General features: G+C 37.7%; 1 protein-coding gene and 1 pseudogene across 2 annotated transcripts in view; both read right to left on the reverse strand.

The window, feature by feature from the left end:
* Window positions 1-20,020, reverse strand: part of LOC308416080 (heat shock factor protein 3-like) — a gene marked incomplete at both ends in the record, with an annotated part of 41,701 nt that extends 21,681 nt beyond the window's left edge. Inside the window, 2 exons of the mRNA XM_080911103.1 lie at window positions 12,788-12,896; window positions 19,922-20,020. Coding sequence (XP_080767229.1) covers window positions 12,788-12,896; window positions 19,922-20,020 — 208 coding nt within the window. The remainder of the gene's footprint in view (window positions 1-12,787; window positions 12,897-19,921) is intronic.
* A 4,253-nt stretch (window positions 20,021-24,273) lies between these two features.
* On the reverse strand, window positions 24,274-25,180 carry LOC308414646 (SIN3-HDAC complex-associated factor-like; annotated as a pseudogene). Its single transcript has 2 exons — window positions 24,989-25,180; window positions 24,274-24,757 (listed from the first exon to the last, which is right to left on the reverse strand). The product of its transcript is annotated as an SIN3-HDAC complex-associated factor-like (transcript).
* Window positions 25,181-25,832: the final 652 nt, after the last annotated feature.

The raw sequence follows: 25,832 nt of genomic DNA on the forward strand, positions 1-25,832 counted from the left end.
TTGCTTTTCTGTCTAAACTGGCTGGCTATGTAAGCCTCTTGGGTACAGCATCTACTCCAGAGTGATGAGATATGATATGTGCAGTCTGACTTTTATGTTGGTGCAGGGAGTCTGAACCCACTTCCTTACACTTGCACAAGGACCTTACCAACTGAGCTGTCTCCCCAGCTCCAGGATTCGATATTTTAATTTTTTCATATTAATTTTATCACTCAGTATTTTAATGAACATGATATACATTCAACGTGATCATATTTTGAAGAATTTAATGAGCATTGAAATTTGAATTTGTAATTTCACATGCATTTTTCTACTCTACATCTTATTAAGCATCTGCATAGTTTAGGACCATAATTAGTTTGTGGGCTATAGATAAGCAGGTGGACAGATGTGACCTGCAGACCAGAGCCTTTCTGTTCCTGAACTGAAATAGCCAGTGCGGATACAATTATCTCTGTAAATACCTGAATGTTTAATAGTCAACCACACTCACAGTTTATACTTCTGTCTCAAAATTAAAGATTCAGAGTTACAGGTCTTATATCAAATGGTATGCTCTAATAGTCTTCCACTTGTGGTTCTGAACTTGGGATGTGACTCATTTTGTCCAGTATAATGCTAGGAAAAAACAAGGGACTTGTTAAGAAATTTAAGACAATGATGGATCGTTTGTGAATTTTTTTTTCTTGGAAGCCAGTCACCATGTCAGAAGATTTAGTATCCCAAGAGCACCATGTTGGGAGGAGTCCCAAGTGCTGCAGGTGATGTGACATACTAATAACAATCAGACAACCAGCTTTGAACCTAATGCAGCCAAGTGAAAACTTTTATCTGTTGTCCTGTGGGCAAGAATAGCACTGCTAAACTCAATCCAAATCCAGAGCCACAGATTTCTGGGGACCAACAGTGTGTGTGTGTGTGTGTGTGTGTGTGTGTGTGTGTGTGTGTAAAACCCTACAGTCTTTTTGCTACTGTTAAGCTCATACAGTTTATAGTGCATTTCTTATGTCACTAGGTTTCATGATGTTTTATTCATGTAGCCCGCAATAAAAAACTCTGGATTTGGCATTACATACCTCTTTTTTTTTTGTCTTTTCTTTTATTATATATTTTCTTTATTATATATTTTATTTTATATTTTCTTTATTTTTTATGTTTCAAATGTTATCCCCTTTCCCAGTTTCCCCTCTGGAAATCCCCTATACCATCTCCCTTTACCCTGCTTTTATGAGGTGCCCCCCACTCCCTCCCACCTCCCCCACCCTGGCATTACCCTACACTGGGGCATCAGGCCTTCATAGTACCAAGGGCCTCTCCTCCCACTGATATCCAATAAGACCCTCCTCTGCTACATATGCGGCTGGAGCCATGGGTCCCTTCATGTGCACTCTTTGGTTGATGGTTTAGTCCCTGGGAGCTCTGGGGTGTTTGGTTGGATGATATTGTTGTTGCTCCTATGGTGTTGCAAACCCCTTCAGTTCCTTCAGTCCTTCCTCTAACTCCTCCACTTGGGACTTTGTTCTTAGTTCAATGGTTGGCTGATAGCAGCTTCCTTTGTATCAGTAAGCCTCTGGCACAGCCTTTAAGGAGACAGCTATTTCAGGTTCCTGTCCACAAGCATTTATTGGCATTATCAATAGTGACTGGGTTTGGTGGCTGCATATGGGATGGATCCCCAGATGGGGCAGTCTCTGGATGTTCTTTCAGTCCCTGCTCCACACTTTTCTCCTTATTTCCTCCCTTGAGTATTTTGTTCCTTCTGTTAAGGACTGAAGCATCCATACTTTGGTCTTCCGACTTCCTGAGCTTCATGTGGTCTGTGGATTTTATCTTAGGTAATCTGAGCTTTTGGGCTAATATCCACTTATCAGTGAGTGCATACCATGTGTGTTCTTTTGTGATTCAGTTACCTCACCCAGGATGATATTTTCTAGTTCCATCCATTTGCTAAGCACTCCATTGTGTAATTGTACCCAATTTTCTGCATCCATTCCTCTTTTGAAGGGCATCTGGATTCTTTCCAGTTTTTGGCTATTATAAATAAGGCTGCTATGAACATGGTAGAACATGTGTCCTTGTTATATGTTGGGGCATCTTTGGTGTATATGCCTAGGACTGGTATAACTGGGTCCTCAGGTCCAATTTTCTGAGGAACCGCCAGACTGATTTCCAGAGTGGTTGTACCAACTTACAATCCCACCAACAATGGAGGAGTATTCTTTTTCCACGTCTTCACCAGCATCTGCAGTCACCTGAATTTTTTATCTTAGCCATTCAGACTGGTGTGAGGTGGAATCTTAGGGTCCTTATGATTTTTATTTCCCTGATGACTAAGGATGTTGAGCATTTCTTCAGGTGTTTCGCAGCCATTCAGTATTCTTCAGTTGAGAATTCTTTGTTTTGATCTGTACCCCATTTTTAGTAAGATTATTTGATTCTCTGGAGTCTAGCTTCTTGAGTTCTTTGTATATACTGGATAGGAGCCCTCTATCAGATGTAGGATTGGTAAAGATCTTTTCCCAGTCTGTTGGCTGCCCTTTTGTTGCACGGGTGGTAAAGTGGTAGAATTCTCACTTATTTTCTTAGATATTATTTCTCCTTTCATGAACCTTTACATTTTCCTTTTTTCTATAGATACTGACTCCCATATAAATACACCAAAACAAAAAGTAGAAGCTAGGGTCTTCATGACCAAAAAAGTATTGTTTGTCTTCTCAGCTTCAGTTATCAGCTTTCATATAATATTTTTCTGTCCATTTATATTAAAGTTTTAAATTTTCATTTCTGTTTTGGATTGACAAAACTTCATTTTATTTGTATACTACATTTTCTGTGTCTATTAAACAGTTGGTGAACTTTTATGCTGATTCCCTTTCCTTCCTTTTGTAAATAGAGCAGTTATGAACATAGATATCCAGTAATCTTTCTGGTAAGATAGTGTCCTTTGCATATATCCCGAAGAGTCATCCAACTATATATATGTAGTTATGCTTTTAGTTTTCCTGAAAAAACTCCACACTGATTTCCATAGTGACTATGGCAGTTTACATCCTACTAATGGTGAATAAGTTTTTTCCTTCCTTACATCCTCACCAGCATTTGTTGTAATATGTTTTCTTGATGATAAATATTCAGAATATGGTTAAAGATAGTTTTAATAGCTTTAATTGTCATAGTCCTGTCAGCTAATGAACACTTAAAAATTCATTGGGCATTTGAACATCTTTCAGAACTCTCTGTTCAGTTCCTTGCGTGCTTTTTTGGATTGTTTGTTTGTTTTCTTGTTGTTTTGATTTTTAATATCATCTGTAGATTCTATGTAGCAATACTTTTAAACATACCATTGATAAAATTTTTCTCTCATGCTAAAGGATGTAGCTTCACTTAAAGAACTGTTTCTTTGCTGTACAGAAGCTTTATCATTTCACTATGTTTCATTTGTTGATTACCTCCCACATATTGTGAGTCACTGCAATCATATTCAGAAAGTCTTTATCTGTTTTTATTATTTACAGTGTTTTCTCTAATTTTTCCTCTAGCCATTTCAGATTTTCGTGTTTTTACATTGAAGTCTTTGATCGATTGGGAGTTGATATTTTTTTTTTGTTCAAGTTGAAAGATAATATGCTAAATTCATTTGCTTGTATGCACTTATATAGTTTTCCCAGCAACATTTTAAAATAAGCTTGCTTTCGTCTGTGAATGCTTTTTGTTAACAGTGTTGTCTAACCATGTGTCTGTCACTGTGTGAGTTTCTATCTGGATCCTCTATCATTTCCCATTGATTTATTTATTTGTGTGGGTGATCCAGCACTGCTTTTTTCCTGCTGATTCTCTACAATATTACTTAAAATTAGGTAATTAGGTATGTCAGTACCCTCTTTATCACTCTTTTGCTTAGTGTTGTTTGTGTATCTGAAGTATTATATATACTAAAATAAATTTTAAGAACTTTTTCTACTTCCATGAAGAATGATATTAGAATTTTGATAGGGGTTTCATTCTATAAATTGTATTTGGTACAATAACCATTTTCATTCTATGGGTTGTTCTAATCCATGTGGATGCCCAGAAGTGCTTGCTGACAGGAGCCTGATATAGCTGTCTCCTGTAGAGGCTCTGCCAGCACCCGACAAATGCAGAGTCAGAGGACCTTAACCAACCATTGGTGAGAATAAGGTCCCCAGTGGAGGAGTTAGAAAAAGGACTGGGGGAGCAGAAAGGCTTTGTAACCCCATAGGAAGAACAACAATATCAACCAGCCAGAGCCCCCAGAGCTCCCAGGGACTAAACCACCAAACAAACAGTGCACATGGAGGGATCCATTGCTACAGTCACACATGTAGCAGAGGATGGCCTTATTGGGCATCAATGGGAGGATAAACCCTTGGTTCTGTAAGGCTAAATGTCCCAGTGTAGGGAAATGCCAGGATGGGAAGGTGGGAGGGAATGGGTGAGTGGGTGGGGGAATACTCTCATAGAGACAAGGGGGTTGAAATAGGGGGTTTCTAGAGAGAAAACTGGGAAAGAGGAGATAACATTTAAAATCTAAGTAAAGAAAATATCTAATAAAAATAAAAGGGGGTGAGGAGGGTAATAGAATACATTTCAAGAGCATGGCCTCAGTGCTTGTGAAGTAATGAGGTTAAACACAGGTTAATGTACTTATCTGTGCTTAATTAATAGCAGAGAATTGCCCAAATATGATCTAAAAGGGAACACTAATTTCAAGTTTTACTCTCTAAAGGATTATTTTTCTATTATTTTGTGGGAAGTTTAATTTTTATTTCAAATCTTTGCATCCTTTATTAAATCAGATAAATACTAATCACATAAGGGTTCCTATTTTTCTCATAAAAACATATTTTTACATGACAAATACAATTCGTTTCCATTTAGGACACACTTATTGTTTTTATTTTTATTCATTTATTTTTTCTTACCACTTTATTAAAAAAAGAGATACATTTACAGTTTTTTAAAGGCATTTTGGCATAACATTATATAAATAATTTTGTCAGTACTTAATTCTTTTAGGGGTTTGATAGCATGCATAGAAATCCCACCAGTTACCATAAGCATGAAGTACATGTAGGACAGAACATAACATGGAAACAGATTTCTTGTTGGGTTTAGGTTAAGCCTAATGATCTGTGAATACCAAAAATTGCCACAAGGCTATTATCTTAGCTCTTGGATTATTAATTATTTGAGGTTGAGGTGTACCACACTCAGAGAGGCTGCTATACATTTATTTGTTTTCTAAGAAGGAATGAGGCTTTCATCATTTTTTGTGGGGGGGCTTTTTATCTTGAGCTTCATATAGTCTGTGAGTTGGTTCTGGGGTGTTCAAAGCTTTCTGGGGTTAGTATTCAATTATCAGTGACTGCATATTATGTCTGTTCTTTTGTGACTGTGTTATCTCACTCAGGATGATATTCTCTAGATGCAACCATTTTCTTAAGAATTTCATAATGTCATTGTTTCTGATAGCTGAGTAGTACTCCACTGTGTAAATATACCACAATTTTTGTATCTATTCATCTACTGAAGGACATCTGGGTTCTTTACAGCTTCTGGCTATTAAAATAGAGCTGCAATGAACATTGTGGTGCATGTATCTTTGTTGTACATTGGAGTGTCTCTGGGGTATATGCCCAGAAGTGGAATAACTGGGTCTTCAGGTAGTACTATGTCCAATTTTCTGAGGAATTGCCAGACTGATTTCCAGAGCGGTCTTATCAGTTTACAACCCCACCAACAGTGGAGAAGTGTTCCTCTTGCTCCACAACCTCGCCAGCATCTGCTGTCATCTGAGTTTTGGATCTTGGCCAATCTGACTGGTGTGAGGTGGAATCTTAGGGTTGTTTTGATTTGCATTTCCCTGATGACTAAGGATGTTGAGCAATTCCTTAGATGCTTCTCAGCCATTCGATATTCCTCAATTGAGAACTTTTGCTTAGCTCTGTACCCCATTTTTAATAGAGTTGTTTGATTCTCTGGTGTCTAATTTCTTGAGTTCTTTGTATACCTTGAATATTAGGCCTCTATCTGATGTGGGGTTGGTAAAGATCTTTTCCCAAACTGTTGGCTGCCGTTTTGTTTTCTTGACAGTGTAGGGCACACTTACAAATGAACTAGTTAGCACTTTCTCTGGCCACCTGAATCTATAACTTTAAGTTTTCTTATCAATTATCCAAATGGAAAAGACTGGCATTGGCACAAGAAACTCCAACACCATGGTTTCAGCAGGAAGAAGAGTCATTTACCACAGAGGGTCAAAAGTCAGAGAATAATAAGAGACATAAACAGGAGGCATAGGACAAGGGAGAATGGGAAATAAACAAGGGAGATATGGGTGCAATTTGCCCTGGAGAGACAAAGGACTGCCTCTGGATGGTAAGAAGACAGATACAGTCTATAAGCAAATGGTGGCTGTAAAGAGAAAAAGGGAAACTGCTTGCTAGGATGAATTAGTTTAGTTTGATTGAGCTAATTAGGGTAGTCAAAAGGCAGAGTTTCACTGTTTCAGGATTTTCATAGCTCGGCCTTGGTGGTCAGTCTCAAGAGCAGGAAGTAGCCAGATAAGGAAATAAACTTTTGTGACTATCTTTAGAAATAAAATCTGACAATCTAGCAGGCAGAAGAAATGGTGAAAGGGTAAGAGCTGCCAGAGCCATGCTTGCCATGCTTGGCCTTCTAGAGGCACCCCACATTTTACGAGCACTAACACCATTTAATCTACCTTTACCAAACACCATTTATTCAACTATAACTACTGTGCCCAGTTCTGTGGAGCATTTATAAGTCAATAAGTTGATTTTTTTTGTTTGTAATACGATAACAAAGCAGGAAATACAAATACATTCACAATTATAACATGAACTTGGGAACATATAAGAGGTAAAAATTCATTATGTTTAGATGGTCATATTTCGAGTGTGTTTATAATAAAACTCACAAAATGTAGATAGCCAGGGTTACATGTCTTGGAAATTAATTAATAACAAGAACAAAAATACTCATGCATGAATGAATGCAGACAGAATTAAAAAATGAACCTACATTAGTGACTATATGTTTCAGACTCTATATATGTGAATATGCAACTATCTGCATAGAGAGAATTTGAATGTTTTTCCGGAAAAGGGAGAACATAGAGAAAAGTTCTGCATCTGCATCCATGCAAGTATGAACATACAGAAGACACTTGACCTGAGCAGACACTAATGGTCACACATACACAGATGTTGTAGTCAAGCGAGTGACTACATAGAGATATGTGTTATTCCACCAATGATCTTTCCCTACCCACCCTCTCTCCCTCCATCCCCCCTCCTTTCCTTTCATTCTTATGCATGTACATGCACTCCATAGAATACATGTAAAGGTCAGAATATAGATAGCAGGAGTTCTCTAACTCCACCTTATGGGTTCCAGGAACTGAACTCAGGTCATCAGGCTTAGGGACAAATCCTTTTATGCACTGATACATTTCTCTGGGCCTGCCTTCACTTTTATACTAATTTAAAATGTAACTGCAATTTTGTGAACTAGCAATGCTCTGTCCTCCTCTCTCTTTCCCTAACCTCCCTTCCTTCCCATTCTTTCTCCATTTTGTTTTTCTTTCCTTTGTTCCTTTCCCCTCTCTCTTCTTCCATTTTCCTCCTTCCTTTATTCTCTCCGTTTTTGTAAAGATTTATCATTTTTTAACATTTATTTTTTTATTTTTATTTTTTTTACATCCTAATTGCTGCCCCTCCCACTCCCCCCTTACACAGTTCCTCCCCTCATCTCCCCTTCTCTTCTCCTCTGAGAGGGTAGGGCCACTGGGTTTCCCCCTACTATGGCAGATCAAGTTTCTGCAGGGTTAGGTGTATCCTCTCCCACCAAGGCCAGAGAAGGCAGCCATGTTGGGGAAAATATTCCACAGACAGACAACAGCTTTAGGAACAGTCTGCTCTAGCTGTTGTGGGACACACATGGGGACTGAGCTGCACATCTGCTACATATGTGTTGGGAGTTTCAGTCCAGCCTTGGTATTGCTGTTTGGTTGGTGGCTGTCTCTGAGAACTCCGAAGGGTCCAGGTTTACTGACTTTGTTGGTCTTCCTGTGGAGTTCCTATCCCTATTAGGGCCCTGCAATCCTTCTCCTTATTCTCCCATAAGAGTCCCTGACCAATGTTTGGCTGTGGGCATCTGCCTCTGTTTCAGTCAACTGCTAGGTAGGGCCTCTCAGAGGACCATTATGCTGGGCTCCTGTCTGCATGGACCCAAAGAAGGTAAACAGGAATGAAGGCCAAAGCAAGGATGTTTGAATCTCACTTAGAGGCAGGGATAAATAGCCATAACAAGCAGAAGGAAGAAGAGAATTGTTTGGGAGAGAGGATGAGGAGAAAAATGGGTTGGTTCAGGATCAGGCGTGAGACAGGACAGGAGATAGAGCCAGAGGACCAGGAAAATAAATGAAAGTCTGTAGCTGCTGTATGTCGGGGTATGGTGGGAATCTCTATGAAATCATTTCTGCCCTTACTTTCATCCCATAAGCCCCTTCCACATTTACCTTTTTCTTCCTCCTAAAATTTATGGCTTCATTTTCTTTAATTAATGTTGTTACACACACACACACACACACACACACACACACACACACACACACACATTAATTATAAATACAACTTGTTGAGTCTATTTACTGTTGCTTGTATTACGAGATTTCCAGGTTCTGGGTGATCACTTGGTATTGTTTAATCAATTAAGGGGATCATCCATGGGGAAGATTAATTCTTCTATTCTCAGTAGTCATTAGTTGCCTATATTGTCTAGGGCTTGAGTCTTGTGAGATTTCTGGTTTTCACATTAGTATGTCTATTGGTGCTGTCTTTGTTCAGGTCTTGATTAGGATGCCATACTGTTGAGGTATCTAGGTGAAACTTCCCTATTATTTCTGGGAGACACACTGTTGCAGCAGGACTTCCTGGCCCTCCAGCTCTTTTGTTTTTTATTGAAGAACTTTATTTTAAAAAACAAAAATAAATGTACAAATTTTAAGCATTTTTGCATAAAAGTATACAAATACATTTTTGTCATTGCTTGGCTTTTTTTTAAGGTTTGATAGTGTGCATTAAGTTCTTACTAGTTACAATGAGCATAAAGTACACGTAAAACAAGATGTAACCCGGAATTAGTCAAAGTTTTCTTGGTGTGCAAATATTAAGCATAATGGTTTTTCTTTTTCTTTTTTCTTTGGCCTTTGTTTTTTCTTGAACTTCATATGGTCTGTGAGTTGTTTCTGGGGTGTTCAGAGCTTTCTGGGGTTGGTATCCAATTATCAATGACTGCATATTATGTCTGTTCTTTTGTGACTGGGTTATCTCACTCAGGATGATATTCTCTAGATGTATCCATTTTCTTTTTTTGAACAACTTTATTTTAAAAAACAAAGATAAATGAACAAATTTTAAGCATTTTTGCATAAAAGTATAAGAATATGCAGTCATTGATAATGGGATACTAACCCTAGAAAGCTCTGAACACCCCAGAAACAACTCACAGACTGTATGAAGTTTAAGAAAAAAAAAAAGAAAAGAAAAAACCATTATGCTCAATCCTTATGCACCAAGAAAACTTTGACTAATTCCAGGTTACATCCTGTTTTACATGTACTTTATGCTCATTGTAACTAGTAAGACCTTAATGCACACTTTCAAACCTTAAAAAAAAAAAGCCAAGCACTGACAAAAATGTATTCATATACCTCCAGCTCTTAGAATATTACCATTCCCCCTTTTTTGACATATTGTGCTGTGTGTGTGTGTGTGTGTGTGTGTGTGTGTGTGTGTGTGTAAAACAGCCATAACATATGCAGAGGGATAAGTGCAGACCCATGCAGGCTCTGTGATTGTCACTTCAGACTCTGTGAGCTCCTAACTTTTTGATAAACCACAATCCCAGTTCTTAAAGTGGCTGCAGTACACTATACTCCCACCAACAGTGTATAAGTAGTTCTCCTTCCACATCCACATGATCATTTGTTGTCAACAGTATTGCTGATGTTGGCCATCTGATCACAGAGAATCATAAAGCCATTTTAATCTTAATTTCCCTGATAACTAAGAATACTAAATTATTTTAAAGGTGTTTCTTAGACATTTTATTTCTTTTAAATTATTTTTAATATTTTAAGATTATAATTACATAATTTCCCTTTTCCCATTCCTCTTCCCAAATGGTCCAATATACCCATCCTTGCTTTATATATATATATATATATATATATATATATAAATTCTCTTTATATATATATATATATATATATATATATATATATATATATATATATTCTCTTCTCCTGTTCTCACATTTCTCAATACTTTTGGCTCACAGTCTTCTGGTCAGAACATGGCCATTACACTCACAAACTCACTACAGCTGTGCTTAACTGAATAAGACTTGCATCACCATATCATCATGAATACCCACCATGTTACTGAAGGACTGACTACTCAGGAGTAGTGGGGATGTAGGTGTCAGTTTCTTCAGTGTTGTTACTTGGGATGTCTCCTGAGAGGCTCTCCCAGAAGCTTACTGATACAGAGGAGGATGCTTGCAGCTAACCATTGGACTGAGCACAGGGACCCCAATGGAGGAGCTAGAGACTGGACTGAAGGAGTTGAAAGGGTCTGCAACCCCATAGAAAAAAACAACAATATCAAACAGCCAACACCCCCTGCTCCCCCCCCCCCCCCGCGAGCTCCCAGGGACTAAAATACCAACCAGTGAGTACACATGGAAGTACCCATGGCTCTAGCTGCATATATAGCAGAGGATGACATTTTTGGTATCAATAGGAGAAGCCCTTGGTCCTGTTAAGGCTAGATTTCCCCAGTGTAGGGGAATGCCAGGGTGGTGAGGTGGGAGAGGCAGCATCAATACAGATGCTAGGGCATGAGGAGGGGTCATGGGAGATGGGGGAAGGGGGAATAACATTTGAAATGTAAATACATAAAATATCCAATAAAAATGTAAAAAAATACAAAAAATAATAAATTTTCCTTATAAAAATTTTAAGAAAAATAAAAATAAAAACAACTTTTTAAAAATTGTCTAAAATGAAACCAAGCCTGTTGTTTTTGTTGTGAGAGGTAGAATTATGTTTGTGTAGGGTAATGCCAAGGCACTGAGGTGGAGAAGGTGATTGGGAGAGTGTGCACCTTCGTGGAAACAAGTTGAGGGGAAGGGGGAATAGGAATGGGATAGGAGTGTGAAGGGGATAACATTTGAAATGGAAATACAGAGATTATCCAATAAAATAATAAAAAAAGAACATTTATATTTCCATGTCTATTGCACTATTACACATATATAGCTGTACATAAATATTTATATAGAATATTTGTAAATATATAACAACATATTAATATTATATATTTATTAATATTTATACTCATATTCATTCATAAATTAAATATTATAAATATAAGTAATATTTGTGATACATAATAAATATGTTATTATATATCTATATTATATATATGTATATTGTATATAATTGTATATTATATACTTATTTAAGTAGTATATAATATATAAATATATGATATATACATAATAATATAATATAATACAATATAATATAGCTGTTCTTTGAGAGGCTCTCTGCCAGAGTCTAACCAATACAGATGAGGATGCAGAAATGCAGATACAGTAAGGACACTAACCAGCAGAAGGCAGAGACTGAGGTCAAAAACCAAAGTACATTAGATTAAAAAATTAAAGACACGAATTTTATTCATTATTTTCAAATATATACAGTATCTGCTTGTGTCTTTTGTGTTTATAGTGTTTCCATACTATTAACATAAAATTATATTGAAAAATTAGGCCTATGGAACAGTGTAATTCACATTTGTGCTAAATAAGGCTTTCACAACTTTAAAGACTAGAGATAGGCAAACTAAAATATATTTCATAAAGACAGTAAGTTGCCTAGCTGTATCATGGGGATAAAAATCTCTTTACTTCCAGTTCTTTATAGCACAGTAAGATTAAGCTGGCTAAATCTTTCGTCCCATTCAGGTGTATGTGCTCTATCGCTCAAAAATTTAAATCATATCTTTCCAGAGAGGATGTGTGTATGTGTATGTGTGTGTGTGTGTGTGTGTGTGTGTGTGTGTGTGTGTATGTGTGTGTGTGTGTGTGTGTGTATGTGTGTGTGTATGTGTGTATATATGTGTGTGTGTGTGTGTGTATGTGTGTGTGTGTATGTGTGTGTGTGTGTGTGTGTGTGTGTGTGTTTGTGGTTGAGATCTATAGTGGTTCTAAGGAGAATGCCCAACATAGATTTGAATATTTGTTCCCTAGTTTGGGAAGGATTAGGAAACGTGGCCTCTTTGGAGGAGGTGTGCCGCTGGGGGTAGGATTTAAGGTTTCAAATCCTACTCTTCCCAGTTATCTTTCTTCACCTTGTGATTGTGTTTCAAGCTGTGTGCTCTCAGCTACTGTTCTGTGCCATGTTTGCCTGCCTGTTGCCATGATCCCTGTCATGATGATCATGGATGGTAACTCTGAAAATATTCAAATGTTTTTTAAAAAAAATAAGTTGCTTTGTAACATCAATAGAAAAATAACTAAGACAAATCTTCAATGAACAAGAAAAGCAAAACAGGGTTTAACCAATATACTACAGTAAAAGCTTCCACTCCATGTGCATTTGTATTTATTCATTGAAGATAAAATGGTTATTTTGTGACAAATAGAAATACATATACAATTAAATCATACTTACACATGTTGAGTTGTCGAACAAAGCTTGCAATTCTGTTATGTTTGAAGTATTTTGGTAGTATTTCTTTGGCAAAGATTTCTTCATTCACAATCTGAAAGCTATGACCATCCTTGTAATAAAGAAAAACCAAAAAGTAGTTTATTTACTGGGAAAAAGTAAGGTTTCACCAAAGCAACAAATCAAAATAATAATTCATGAACCTCAAACTTGTGAAAAATTAAAGCCCAAACTATAAAATTCTTCACACTGGAAGTATAACTGAGTATGTGAGGCTCTGCTTTCAACCCTTTATTATGGGGAAAAATATATCATAAAGACACAGAATATGAGCAATGAGCAAAAGAAATAACATAGAGGAAAATGTAATGGATTGATCATGAAAGCATATGTCCAAAAACCCTCAGAAATTAAATGTAAACAGGCAAAAGCATACATGTTAGAACATATCTATAATCCCAGCACTTAGAAAGCAAAAGCAAGAAGACCGAGAATTTTAAGTCTGCCAAGACCAAGGAAACTTCTTTTTTACAAACTTTGGCCAAAAAAAAAAAAAAAAAAAAAAAATGCATGAAGTAGTAACTTTAAAAAAGCAGTCAAATGTAATGTTTAATGTTAGTTGTTAACCTGGGAGATGGACCTCTGAACATTTCTATGGGTGATTATCCTGTGTTAAATAATGGGAGAAGATCCCTCTTATTCGCAGGTAGGAGCATTCTCTGAGCCAAAGATTTTGGGCCATACAAAGGGAGGGAAGAAGCAGAGAAACATGTATGCATTCACACATTACTCTGTTTATTATGGATGCTACGTGACCAGCTGGTTGAAGCTCCTGCCACTGAGACTTTCTTCATCATGATGGACTGTGACCTAGAACTATACACTGATATAAACATCCTCACCATAAGTCACCTGTTTTAAGACATTTCATCACACCAACAGAAAACTAAGATACCAATTATGTTTTTAAGAAAAGTGTTTAGATTATAAATGACTTCAATGAGATATAATTTTTCATCTTTCAAATTGACAAAGACTAAATAAGATATCAATCTCCACTGTTTGTAAACTAATAATAGTGTTCAGATAAACAGGAATTCATACAGTCAGAATTGAAATGGTCTTAATATTACTAACAGTAAATATTCAAAGTCCCCAAATACTCAGGTTTAGCTAAGAAATTCTAATTCCAGATTGTATAGAGAATAATTACTGATACGTGCTAAGACCTAGTGTAACAGTTACATACGATTTGTATATAGAGTTCAAAAACTAGAAACTACCATAATTCTAATTAATAATTAAATCTATACAAATAAATATTATTCAATGATGAAATTAAGCTATATAACAAGATTTAGTGAAAGGAAATATTCATAATATATTTTTAATGAGAAAGACAAAATTTCAAAAGGCATAACATGAATCACTTAGTAAATGACATATATAGGAGATAATACTATAGATAAAAGACCGACTTCCTAGATTTAATCCCTAACATCCCGGGCTCCCCACAAAAGATATTCACATACACAGAACAATATTATGTAAACTGATAACACTATCAGTGGATGACACTGTAAATACTTTACTTACATTTTTTTTTTTTTTTACAGAGGAAAGAGGAGATCTTTATTTTTTTTAAATTGAACAATTTTATTTAAAAAAAAGATAAATGTACAGATTTTAAGCATTTTTGCATAAAAGTATACAAATACATTTTGTCAGTACTTGATTTTTTTTAAAGGTTTGTTAGTGTGCATTAAAATCTTACTAGTTACAATGAGCATAAAGTACATGTAAAACAGGATGCAACCTGGAATTAGTCAAAGTCTTCTTGGTGCAAATATTAAGCATAATGGTTTTTCTTTTTTCTTTGGCCTTTGTTTTTTCTTGAACTTCATATGGTCTGTGAGTTGTTTCTGGGGTATTCAGAGCTTTCTGGGGATAGTATCCAATTATCAGTGACTGCATATAATGTCTGTTCTTTTGTGAATGGGTTATCTCACTCAGGATGATATTCTCTAGATGCATCCATTTTCTTAGGAATTTCATAAAGTCATTGTTTCTGGTAGCTGAGTAGTACTCCATTGTGTAAATATACCACAATTTTTGTATCCATTCATCTACTGAAGGACATCTGGGTTCTTTCCAGCTTCTGGCTATTATAAATAGAGCTGCTATGAACATTGTGGGGCATGTGTCTTTGTTGTATGTTGGAGCTTCTCTGGGGTATATGCCCAGAAGTGGAATAACTGGGAGTACTATGTCCAATTTTCTGAGGAACCAGCAGACTGATTTCCAGAGTGGTTGTACCAGTCTACAACCCCACCAATAGTGGAGAAGTGTTCCTCTTTCTCTGAATCCTTGCCAGCATCTGCTGTCACCTGCGTTTTTGATCTTAGCCATTCTGACTGGTGTGAGGTGGAATCTCAGGGTTGTTTTGATTTGCATTTCCCTGATGACTAAGGATATTCAATATTCCTCAATTGAGAACTAAGAATATTCAATATTCCTCAATTGAGAACTTTTTGTTTAGCTCTGTACCCCATTTTTAATAGGGTTGTTTGATTCTCTGGTGTCTACCTTCTTGAGTTCGTTGGATATTAGGCCTCTATCTGATGTAGGGTTGGTAAAGATCTTTTCCCAATCTGTTGGCTGCCGTAAAACTTTACTTACATTTTAAAATGTAGACTGTAACAAAATTTATTTTAAAATAAGCATAAAAATACAATATTTTATATGCTGTTTATTCTCTTAAATTATAAATTTAAATTAAGTTATAAAAGAATTAATTTAAATGTCATGTTTTTAAAACTTGATTCCTTACTTCAACTAGGACTAAAAAAAATAAAGTCCTGCTCATCTATTAGTTACACATAGGGCTCTATTTAGTTCATTAGAGCTATCATGGCTCATTATAGTCCCCTATACCATCAAGACTGTGTGTTTGTGTGTCTGTGTGGGGTATATGTATATGATGTGCCCAGGTGCCTGTGCCTGTGCTTCTGGAATCCACAGGAGGGCCTTAAGTGTCTTGCTCTATTTCTCTACCTTATTTTCTTGAGACCGGGTCATTTACTTAATTGTACTAGGCAGGTAATCTGTGTACCTACAGACCTACCTACCTACCTACCTACGCACACACACAAACACACACACACACACACACACACACACACACACACACACACACACACACCAGTTTTTACCTGGACACCTGATCTTAAGCCCTCATAGGAGATTAGCACTTTTCTCTATTGTAGTCATTAGTGGGACCCCTGAGTTATTCTAATAGGGAATCTGAGCATTTTAGAAAAATGGGGTTATCTTTAGTTGGCTTTGCTGCTCTTGACTATTTATAATCCAACTTAATATACAGCCAGAATCTACACCAGTTTCACTTTTCGCAGAACTGACTGGACTTCAGAGATTATGAAAGAATGTCAGAAAATATCTATAAAATATGAGATTATTCTATTTCTTTATCAACTCTTTGTGGGGATACAAAAAAAATTAAAAAAATTATTTCAAATATAAAACACAGATAATTAGCTGGGAGTGTTATAAGATATGTAATCTAGCACTCGGGAGGCAGAAGCAGGAGGATCACAAGTTTAAGAACAATATCGCTATACATTAAGATGTCTGGAGATTAGCTCAGTGGCAGTGGTCTGTTCAGCAGCACAAGGTCCTAAGTTTGATTCCTAGCATTGGAAAAATTAGAAAATATTTCCATTGTGTGATCAGAATTGTGTACGATAGCAACTGCAAAAAAGTAAACCATCCATAATAATTGATTACCTAAAGAGGTGGAGAAAATCAGGAGATTTCTAACAAAAAGTACCTTATTAAACATACTCTACAGAATCAAGGGAAATTCTGGTTTTCTAAAAATGATCTAAGTGAAGCTTGGCAAACAAACCTTCTGCTGATCTTTAAGTCTGATACTACTGAAGAACTTTGGGCTCAATTAAAATATGTCACCTTGCCTAGTAATTTAATAACTAACTGAGACATATGACTTAACAATGATGGATAAAATTGATTTTATGTTTTCAGATAAGAAAAATAAACTGGGAGGACAATAGTTAATTTCACTGGACACACATTAAAGACAAAGGGCCTTTGATTCCTGTCGGCTAGAGACACTGCTTTGTCTAATTGGAGAATATTTTCATAATGTACATGAACTGTAATAATACTCGAACAAAAGATTGTGTGTGTGTGTGTTGTGTTGTGTTGTGTTTTCTTTCTGTAGTTGTGATATAACACCATGACCAAAGCAAACCACAAAAGGATGAATTTATTGGGGCTTATTGGTCCACAAGGTTAAGAAAGTATCAGGAAAGGGAGGTATGGAAGACAGAGCAGAAACAAAGAGATTTTATCCTCAACCACAAACACGATGATGCAAAGAGAATGAGAACTGGATGTGGGTAAGATTTTGAAATCTTGAAACCTATTCCTAATGGCATTCTTTCTCCAGGGATGCCGAGTCTCCTAAACTGCTACCCACAGTTATACCACATGGCAACCAAGTGTTCAAATCCTCAAGTCTATGGGGGGCATTTCTCATTCAAACAACCACATATGGACAGTTTATAGGAAAGTTTAAGACTTCCACCAAAGGCAGCAATTCCTTATTAGTCTCACACAGCACAGTTAATAAGAATTGCTCCACCACTAAAATAGGTTTCTTGTTGGAAAAGATACCCACTGAATATTCTCAAAGGACACTGTGTAAACAAATGAGATTTGGAGGGGAAACCAAGTGTTATTGAAACAAGGGTGACATCCATTTAAATATGACTCCACTTTGAGGAATTATTGTAAATGGACAGAAATTAATATTTCAGGAATGATAAAAAGTTCTTAAATTGTGGAGATGATTGTAACACTTGTGAAATGTTAACACACCTTGAAGTTACATTCTTTGAGTGAGCTGAACAACAATGGAATGTCTCAGTAGAACAATAACTTAAAAATGAATCTCATTTCAATATTGCTAAAATATAGAAGCTATATTCTTCTTTGTTTTGTAATCCCATATTCATTATAAAAACAATATCTGGAGCTAGAATTGGCTCAGAAGTTAAGAGTAGTTACACTTTTGCAGAGGATCCAAGTTTGTTTCTCAGTGCCCACCCATATCCAGCAGTTCCTGATCATATGTAATTCCCATTTCAAGGATTTGAAATCTTCTTTTGGACTTCATGGGCACCCATACTCACATGATACATATACAGTCACACATATGCATATAGGCTACACACATACAATTAAAAATAAAATACAATAGATAAATAAATCAGTACTATAGTGTCCACTATCCTAACTAAACAACTGCAGTATAAATCATCTTCAAAATCTATGTTTTCTTGTACCATTGTTAAATGGCCTACTAAAATCACTATCACAAACAAATTTTATTCATTTTCAATATTCAAAACAGAGCATTCTATACAAAAAATTTGCTTAGTCCCTGTGATCTCTGGGTGGTCTGGTTAGTTGATATTGTTCTTCCTATGAAATTGCAGTCCCTTTAGCCCCTGTAGTCCTTCCCTAACTCTTTCACTGGGGTCTCCATGCTCAGTCTGATGGTTGGCTGTGAGTATCTGCATCATGGAGGGGTCCATGACTCCAGATACATATGTAACAGAGGATGGATTTATCTGTCAACAATGGGAGGGGAGGCCCTTGGTCCTGTGGAGGCTTGATGCCCCGGTGTAGGGGGCGCTAGAGTAAAGAGGCAGGAGTGGAGAGTGGGTGGAGGAGCACCCTCATAGATGCAAAGGAGAGAGGGAGAGAGGATGGAATGGGGGGTTTGTAGAGGGGTAACTGGGAAGCGGGATATAATTTGAAATGTAAACAAATAAAATGAATTAATAAATAACTTATTATCACTACTTTTGTAGTTTTGGCGATGTTGTAGTCTTTCATACGATAAATAAGTATTTTACCAACCACTGACCTACATCCCAGATCTTGTTTACTTCAATGTCAAATGTTTACATCAATATTTTAATAGCAATACTCATGACTAAATTATAAACTGAAGATGACATCCACTATTTTCTTCAAATGAATTACAAGTAAAAGCTGTTTATGAAACAACAATGGCTACTGAGTTGATAATTATTTGAAGTTAGCTGTGGTACTTTGGAATTCATTGTCCCAATTTATATTTTTGCTTGACATTTTCTTAAAAAAATTAACCTTGGCAGAGTGTGGTAGTACAATCTTGTATTACCAACACTGGGCAGGCTGAGGCAAGGTGATTATGAATTCAAGACCAACCTGAGTTACAGAGTGAGACCCTGTCTGTTTCAAAAACAAATGGATACATTGCCAAAGTGACTGACTATTATTTTAGGGAACTGGACATGGTCTGCTCTTAACAGATTCTACAAGATTTTTCCCCAGTCAGAATGATTAGAAGTTAAATATAAATCATAATCCCAGCGGTGAGGGGTACATTTGTAATTCATTCAGCTCACTCAATGAGTATTTAATAATGTCCTAGGGACAAAATGAGGTTTATTCTCTCAGAAACTGATAGTTTAGGTACTTTTGGCTGGAAAGCTTTCTCTGTTTACTAACCTGATCTACACAGTGACTATTAGGTCAGCCAGGGCTAAATAGTCAAACCCTGTCTTTCAAAGAAACAAATACTAAAAGCTTGTGGCATAATTTGGTAGTAGAGCACTCATGTAGCATACTGTATGATTTCACGACCATACCACGTACTATAGAATAAAAAACTAAGAAACCCCAAGAAATTCGAGCTTTGGCGGGAAATCAGGAGTATGGGGCCACTCGTATTTTTATGGTGAAGCTGTCCTACCCTGGGTGACTTTTTACTCATACTGTGCATATTTATGGATTATAAAGAAAGAAAATTTTGAAAAGGGTAGAAAATAAGGGTAGTTTTGCCAGGAATCATAAAACTAGGTGAAGTAAAGCTTAATCATCTTAAGAAACGGAGTGTCCAACGAAGGGCTGGTGGGTCGCAGAAACTTCCTGTTCCTGTGTCCCTCAACCTGTCTGAAAATTTCTCCGACCCTGATAAAAGACCCTTTCTGAAGTTACATCCTTTTCTTTTGTACCCACGCCTTTCCCCAGCAGTCTTTTTACCTTGCTCCAGCGAATCACATGGTCCAAGACAGCGTCGTCTACTAACACCCAGAGTTTGGTGAGAAAGTGAGGAACCACTGTCTTGCGGAATTGCTCCATGTTTTAGGATGGCAATTCTTGAAGAAAATGTCAGTCCTGGACAACTGGAGATAGCAAGGAAAATCTGAGGTACTCCGTTACCAGAAGAGCAAAATCACGTCAGGTCAAGCAGCAGCTTTCTGTGACAAAATGCCGATTACCCGCCCTCCCTCAGAACTTTGCTTAGGGGCGGGTCTTAAGTACCAAGGGGGCAAATCTCATTGGCTCGTTATGGTACCCTGATTGCAGAGTCTTTGGCACGTGACTAACGGGGAACTTCCGGTAGAGGAACACCTTTGTAATGTGAGGAAAAATGAGCCTTGAGCAAAGCAGTAGGGGGCACCACTTTTGATGTTTTCTCTGCTGCTTTTCAGGGGATAAGTGCTTTTAGTAATAGCTTTATACAGCCATGGCCTGTCAACCAGTGGTGTGACACTGAACTAGGTTATCACTGAATTAACTTGATGTTTAATATAGTTTGGTAACGAACTGTATGGTATACAAGGGAAAGCTTTGCAGTGCATGAGTTTGACTCGTTCTCTGGAGCGATAATGAGAACTGTTTAATTTTTGTTTTGATTTGTTTGTGTAGGTCTTTGTTTTTGCGCTTGTTTTCTTTTTCTCAGAATCTCACTAGACAGCCCTAGCTGGCCAGAAATCATTATGTGTATCAGGCTGTCTGTGAACTCAGACATCTACCTGCCTCTGCTTCCCTAGTCTTGGGATTAAAAACACGCGGAATTTTTGTCGTTTTTTTATTTCTCATTTCATTAGAAAATAGTTTGGTAAGGGGCTGGAGGGATTGCACACTCATAACGTGATTACCGTGCAAGCGTACCGATCTGATTTCAATACCCAGCAACCATATAAAAGGTGAAAGTTGTACCTGTCCTTGTAATCCCAGTGCTGAGGAAGCATGGACAGGCAGAATTCTGGGGCCAACTGTCCATTCAGCTTAGCCCATTTGGTAAACCCTAAGCCTGGGATGCCCTGTCTAAATAAACAAGGTGAATGGCTTCTGAAGAACATCAGGAACCCTGATTTCCCTGTGCATACACACACATCCAAACACACACAGCATAAATAGTGAATGGCTGGAATCCTAATTGTCTTCTGAATTTGTATCTCCTTGGGTTAAACTGAGTTTTGAAATTTTTTATTCTTTTTTATGTGAAAATAAAATTTATTATAATAGCAATATTATAGTAAGGGCTATGAAACTTACATTTTACATTGATTTTATTTTGCGTAACTTTAAAGAGCACATAGAAGAAAAATGATTATAAGTTTTGAATATCTGCAGAGAAAATTCACATAAAATTAATTTACCATTCAATTTAAAAATGCTAGACATAAAAGATACTGAAACACCCATGTTTTTTTTTTTTTAAAGTTCAAGTTGTAAAGACATTGGATTAACTGTCTAAGGTCTCACAGCAAGTGGTTTCAGAGTAGTTTCATACATAGAAGCTGTTGGGATTCTGTAAACCCCACCCCTCAATCACCCAGCAGTAGCCAGTTATGCTCTGTCCCAGTGACCTGACACTTTAAAAGGAGCTGCTTGACCCCTCATCTCTCTCTTGCTCTTGTGCTCTTGCAGCCTTGCTATCCCACCCCTACCCCTCCTCTTCCCTTCCCTTTCCCCCCTCTCTCTCCACGTGCTCATGGCCAGTCTCTATTCCTCTACTTCTCTACTCCTCTACTTCCCCCTCTCTCTCTGCCTCTACTATCCTCTTAACTCTCCCATGACCTGAATAAACTCTATTCTCTACTATACCATTGTGTGGCTGGTCCCTCAGGGGGAAGGGATTCCCAACATGGGCCCCACAGAGGCATCTCCTTTGCCTCCCACTCTCTTCAACCTTCCCCTAATATTGGTGCCAAAACCCGAGACGTCATCTTTTCACAACATTGGTGCCCTGTGACTTTTCCTTTCAGTGACTTTTCCTTTCATTGGTGCCCCGTCATCTTTTCCTTACAGTAGCTATATTTCTAAAGGAGGTACATACAGTGCTATCAATATAGGAGATGTTATTTCAAGATAATCCACAAGTTTAAGTTTTTATTTTCTAATAAGACTAAATTTATTCAATAGAGAGTAAAGTTTTGGTTATAAGTATCCAACAGTATAAAAAGTACAAAACAGATCTGCAGATTTTTAATATACTAATACAAAGTGCACAACTACATACAGTATATCCTACAGGCACAGTGGAGGGGGAGAAAGCTGTGGTTGGAGTCTAGTAATAAATACAGAAGTAGAGATGATGCATCAAAGTGTATTCTATCACTAATACTACAGCAAAAATGTAAAAAAAAATCCCATGTCAAAGTATGGATTCTGTACTACACCAGGGTTTTGGAGAAATGACCCATTCATTGGGCAGTCTGTGTACATGGTAGCTAGTACTAGGTAGGTTTTTCCTAAAAGGAAGAAAATCACAATGTAAAACTATAGGATGCCACAAACTGTGGCTTCTCTTTGTAGTGAAACTCTAAAATTTTTTAAAAATACAGTTAAATAATCATGAGCAACAGAATACTAAGGCAGCCACGTACACCTCCTCTAGGAGGTCTCAAGTGTTACTACTGTTTTTCCTGATCTTTGAGAGGAGCCAATTAGACAATTTCAGTTGGGTTCCACTGAAAAGCCAACAGAACCATTGAAATCTAGGCGTGGAGCTCTGTTCAGCTATCTTGATGCTAAGAAGCCAACTTAACCAAACAACTTAGCCTCAACACACAACTAACTCTTCTAGTCAACTTTAAGTAGTGGGAGAAAAACTACAAAACTCCAAACCCTAATAAGGTTTATGACAAGGCAAAGAACAAAGAACACCTGTTGTGGTAAATATTTTTAAAAAGGGAAACCTTTTATCCTGCGCTAGTGCCGGCACCCAGGCTCTTTCTCTACCACAGGGTCCCCACACCACCATTTCTCAGCTGTCTCTCTTTTAGTATGGAACTTAGGCTACAGGTTTCTGCGCAGAGCCTCAGGCCACAACACTGAAACTACTTGCCACAGCTGTTCCTCCACCAAACATGAATTTAGCTTACATTCTCCACAGCCTGGTAGAAACATGACTAACAGTCATTAACTTATCAAACAGGTTTATATGTTAAATTCTCAATCCACAAACCCTCTACCCAATAAACTCATAACCAGCAGACAAAGATATAAACTACCCATCCAGGAAAAATAAATTAGACCAATAGAAACCCTTAGAAATAATCATAACTACCACATCAAGCTAAAGATGCGCTGAGAGAAACATACACGTCTGCTTCCACGTTGCCTCCAGAATTTCTGCCTCTCCTCCTCTTTTGATCCTCCAGGCTCTTTCCCTGCCTACCTCTCCACTGACTGTCCAATCACGTATTGCCTTGACATCAGCCTGCACAAACAATGTCAATATTTACATACTGTAAGCCCTCTAGGCAACCCGTCCCAGGCAGCAACAACTGTGCTCCATGTGTCCCCAGGACTTACACATTCTCATTAAGTAGTTTCTAACCACAGGTGTTCTTTTCTTTGTGGCAACGCTTTGGTACTATCCCTATAGGACCTTTCCCATCCTAGTGGCAGGCCTTCCACAAGAGGAGATCTGGTTCTGTTTTACAAGATCCACATAAAATATTTTATCAAAATGAAGATAAAGGGAGGCAACACAGTGCTACTTGTGTGCTCAGAAATTGCTTCCTCCTTCAAGCTATTTGCAGAAAGCTCAGTCTGTCCTGCTTAATAATCAGGAGTACAGGTCTGAATCATAAGAACCTTGGCAACACTGGCATTTAAAAAATTTTAGCTACCTTCTGGCTCATGCCACTGCGTTATGACAAATTATCACGAGGGAAAACAAGTACAGCCAGTCATTTAAAAATACCCCCACCACTGCCTCTCCACAGAAAGACTAAACTACATGTTTTATTGCACAACAAATAACATCTCTGTCCAGTAAACGTTCCCCTAATTCCATTCATTAGAGAAAATTTTACAAAGAGACTTAAAGAACCCTTTACAGCAGCATTCATCTTTTCCTATGAAATACTCAGCATCTTAAATATTAAGCACACTTTTTTTTTTCTTGCAGTAACCTAGAGACTGACTTCAGAGTTTGTTAGATGAAGGGTAAGGAGAGTAACCCATTAAAAACTATTCTAGAAAATGTCTTTTGGCAAAATAGCAGGTATCCAATTTAAAAATGGGAGGTCAGTTTGCTTTGTGGTCCTTGCAAAGTTTAGGTGGCTCTTTGCTCTCTTCTGAATGAACCTCAGTCACCACTCCTGAGTGGAGGTGGGCAGAGGCACCGCCCCCTGATCCTCAGGCTTCTCAGCAGCATCTTTCTTACTGCTTGAAGAGATGAGTGTTGATGAGGACTTCCTCAAAATGGCCCTTATAGATGATCCCACAACATAGTTTCTGTCTTTTCCAGTAGGTAAGATCTAAGAAGGAAAAAAAAAAAAAAAAAAGAAAAGAAAACGGAGTTCTATTAGAACTGGAAGCCATCTCTGTATCTGAGCCCTTATCTGACTCGTTACTGTAGCATGGAGACTGGGCTGGAGAGGCACTTGAGCTGGTGCTATGAGCATCATAATTGTGGCATTTAAATTCCTTCTGCAGTTTACTGATCTGGTTGCTTTTCATCCTGTTTGCAGATAGAGAATTTACTTCCTTTGGTTTCAATGTTTTCTTTAGATTGGGTCCTGCTCTTGCATCTACCACATGATTCCAATTGTTTTTCTTTTCCTCTCTTTTCTTCTCTTCTCTTTTCTCCCTTTCTCCCCCTCCCTCCCTCCTTCCCTCCCTCTTTCTCTCTCCTTCCCTCCCTCCTCCTCTTCCTCCTCCCTCTCTCTCCCTCCCTCTGTCCCGCATCTCTTTCTGTGTCTCTCTGTCTCTCTCTTTGTCTCTCTGTCTGTCTGTCTGTCTGTCTGTTTCTCTCTCTCTCCCTCCCTCCTTCCCTTCCTCCCCCCCTTATCCTATGAGCAACATCTTCCATCTTTTCACAAGCAGCATGCAGGCATTGAAGATGTCTCCTGAGCGTGTCTCATGCAACCCAGAACAGCTCTAGAAGTCGTTTTCATAGCATTTACCATCCTTGAACCAAGAGCTAGAGGACTTGGCTCTGCATACACAGCAGTCTTCTATACTTCAGTACATATTTGGCTTGTAAAAACCAAACATCTTTTCTTCTGGTTCAAAGGTTCCATGCACTTCAGTGTCCCCACAGTGCAAACTGCACCAGGACAACCCCAGCAAGCACTCCCTCTGCTAGAGCCGAGTCCAGAAAGATTGTCTCCACCAGTTCTTCAGCTGCTACCACAGATGGAGGTATAGATTCCTCTCTCCCTCTGTGCAGCCACAAGTTTAATTTTTAATGAAAAAACATTATATATGTGTGCACACATTAGCAGGTGCACTGGCCTTTTGAAGTGTTGTCAGGATATTATTTTTGCAGTTGTTTCTGTACCTTATGTTTTGAAGACCAGGTATTTCACTAAACCTGAAGATAGTAATTTTGGCTAGATCAGAGGACTAGTTAGCTTCCAAGATCCTCTTGTCTCTGCTCCTCCACACTAGGGATATAGACATACATTGATATGTCCAGATTTCATGCAAGTTCTACAGATCCAAACTCAGGTCCTTATGCTTGAAAAGCAAGCACTCACCCACTGAGTTATCTCCCCAAGCCCTATAATTCTTACATTGGGATCGTAGATTATCATCCTTCTTGTACAGCAAATAGTTCTAATTATGAATTTTTTCATATGAAGAACAAAAATGATATTTTAGCTCAACTTGTATAAATGCTTGAATACATATCAAGAATTGCAAC

Source organism: Micromys minutus (genome assembly GCF_963924665.1).
Source record: "Micromys minutus genome assembly, chromosome: X".
Taxonomy (NCBI): Eukaryota; Metazoa; Chordata; class Mammalia; order Rodentia; family Muridae; genus Micromys; species Micromys minutus.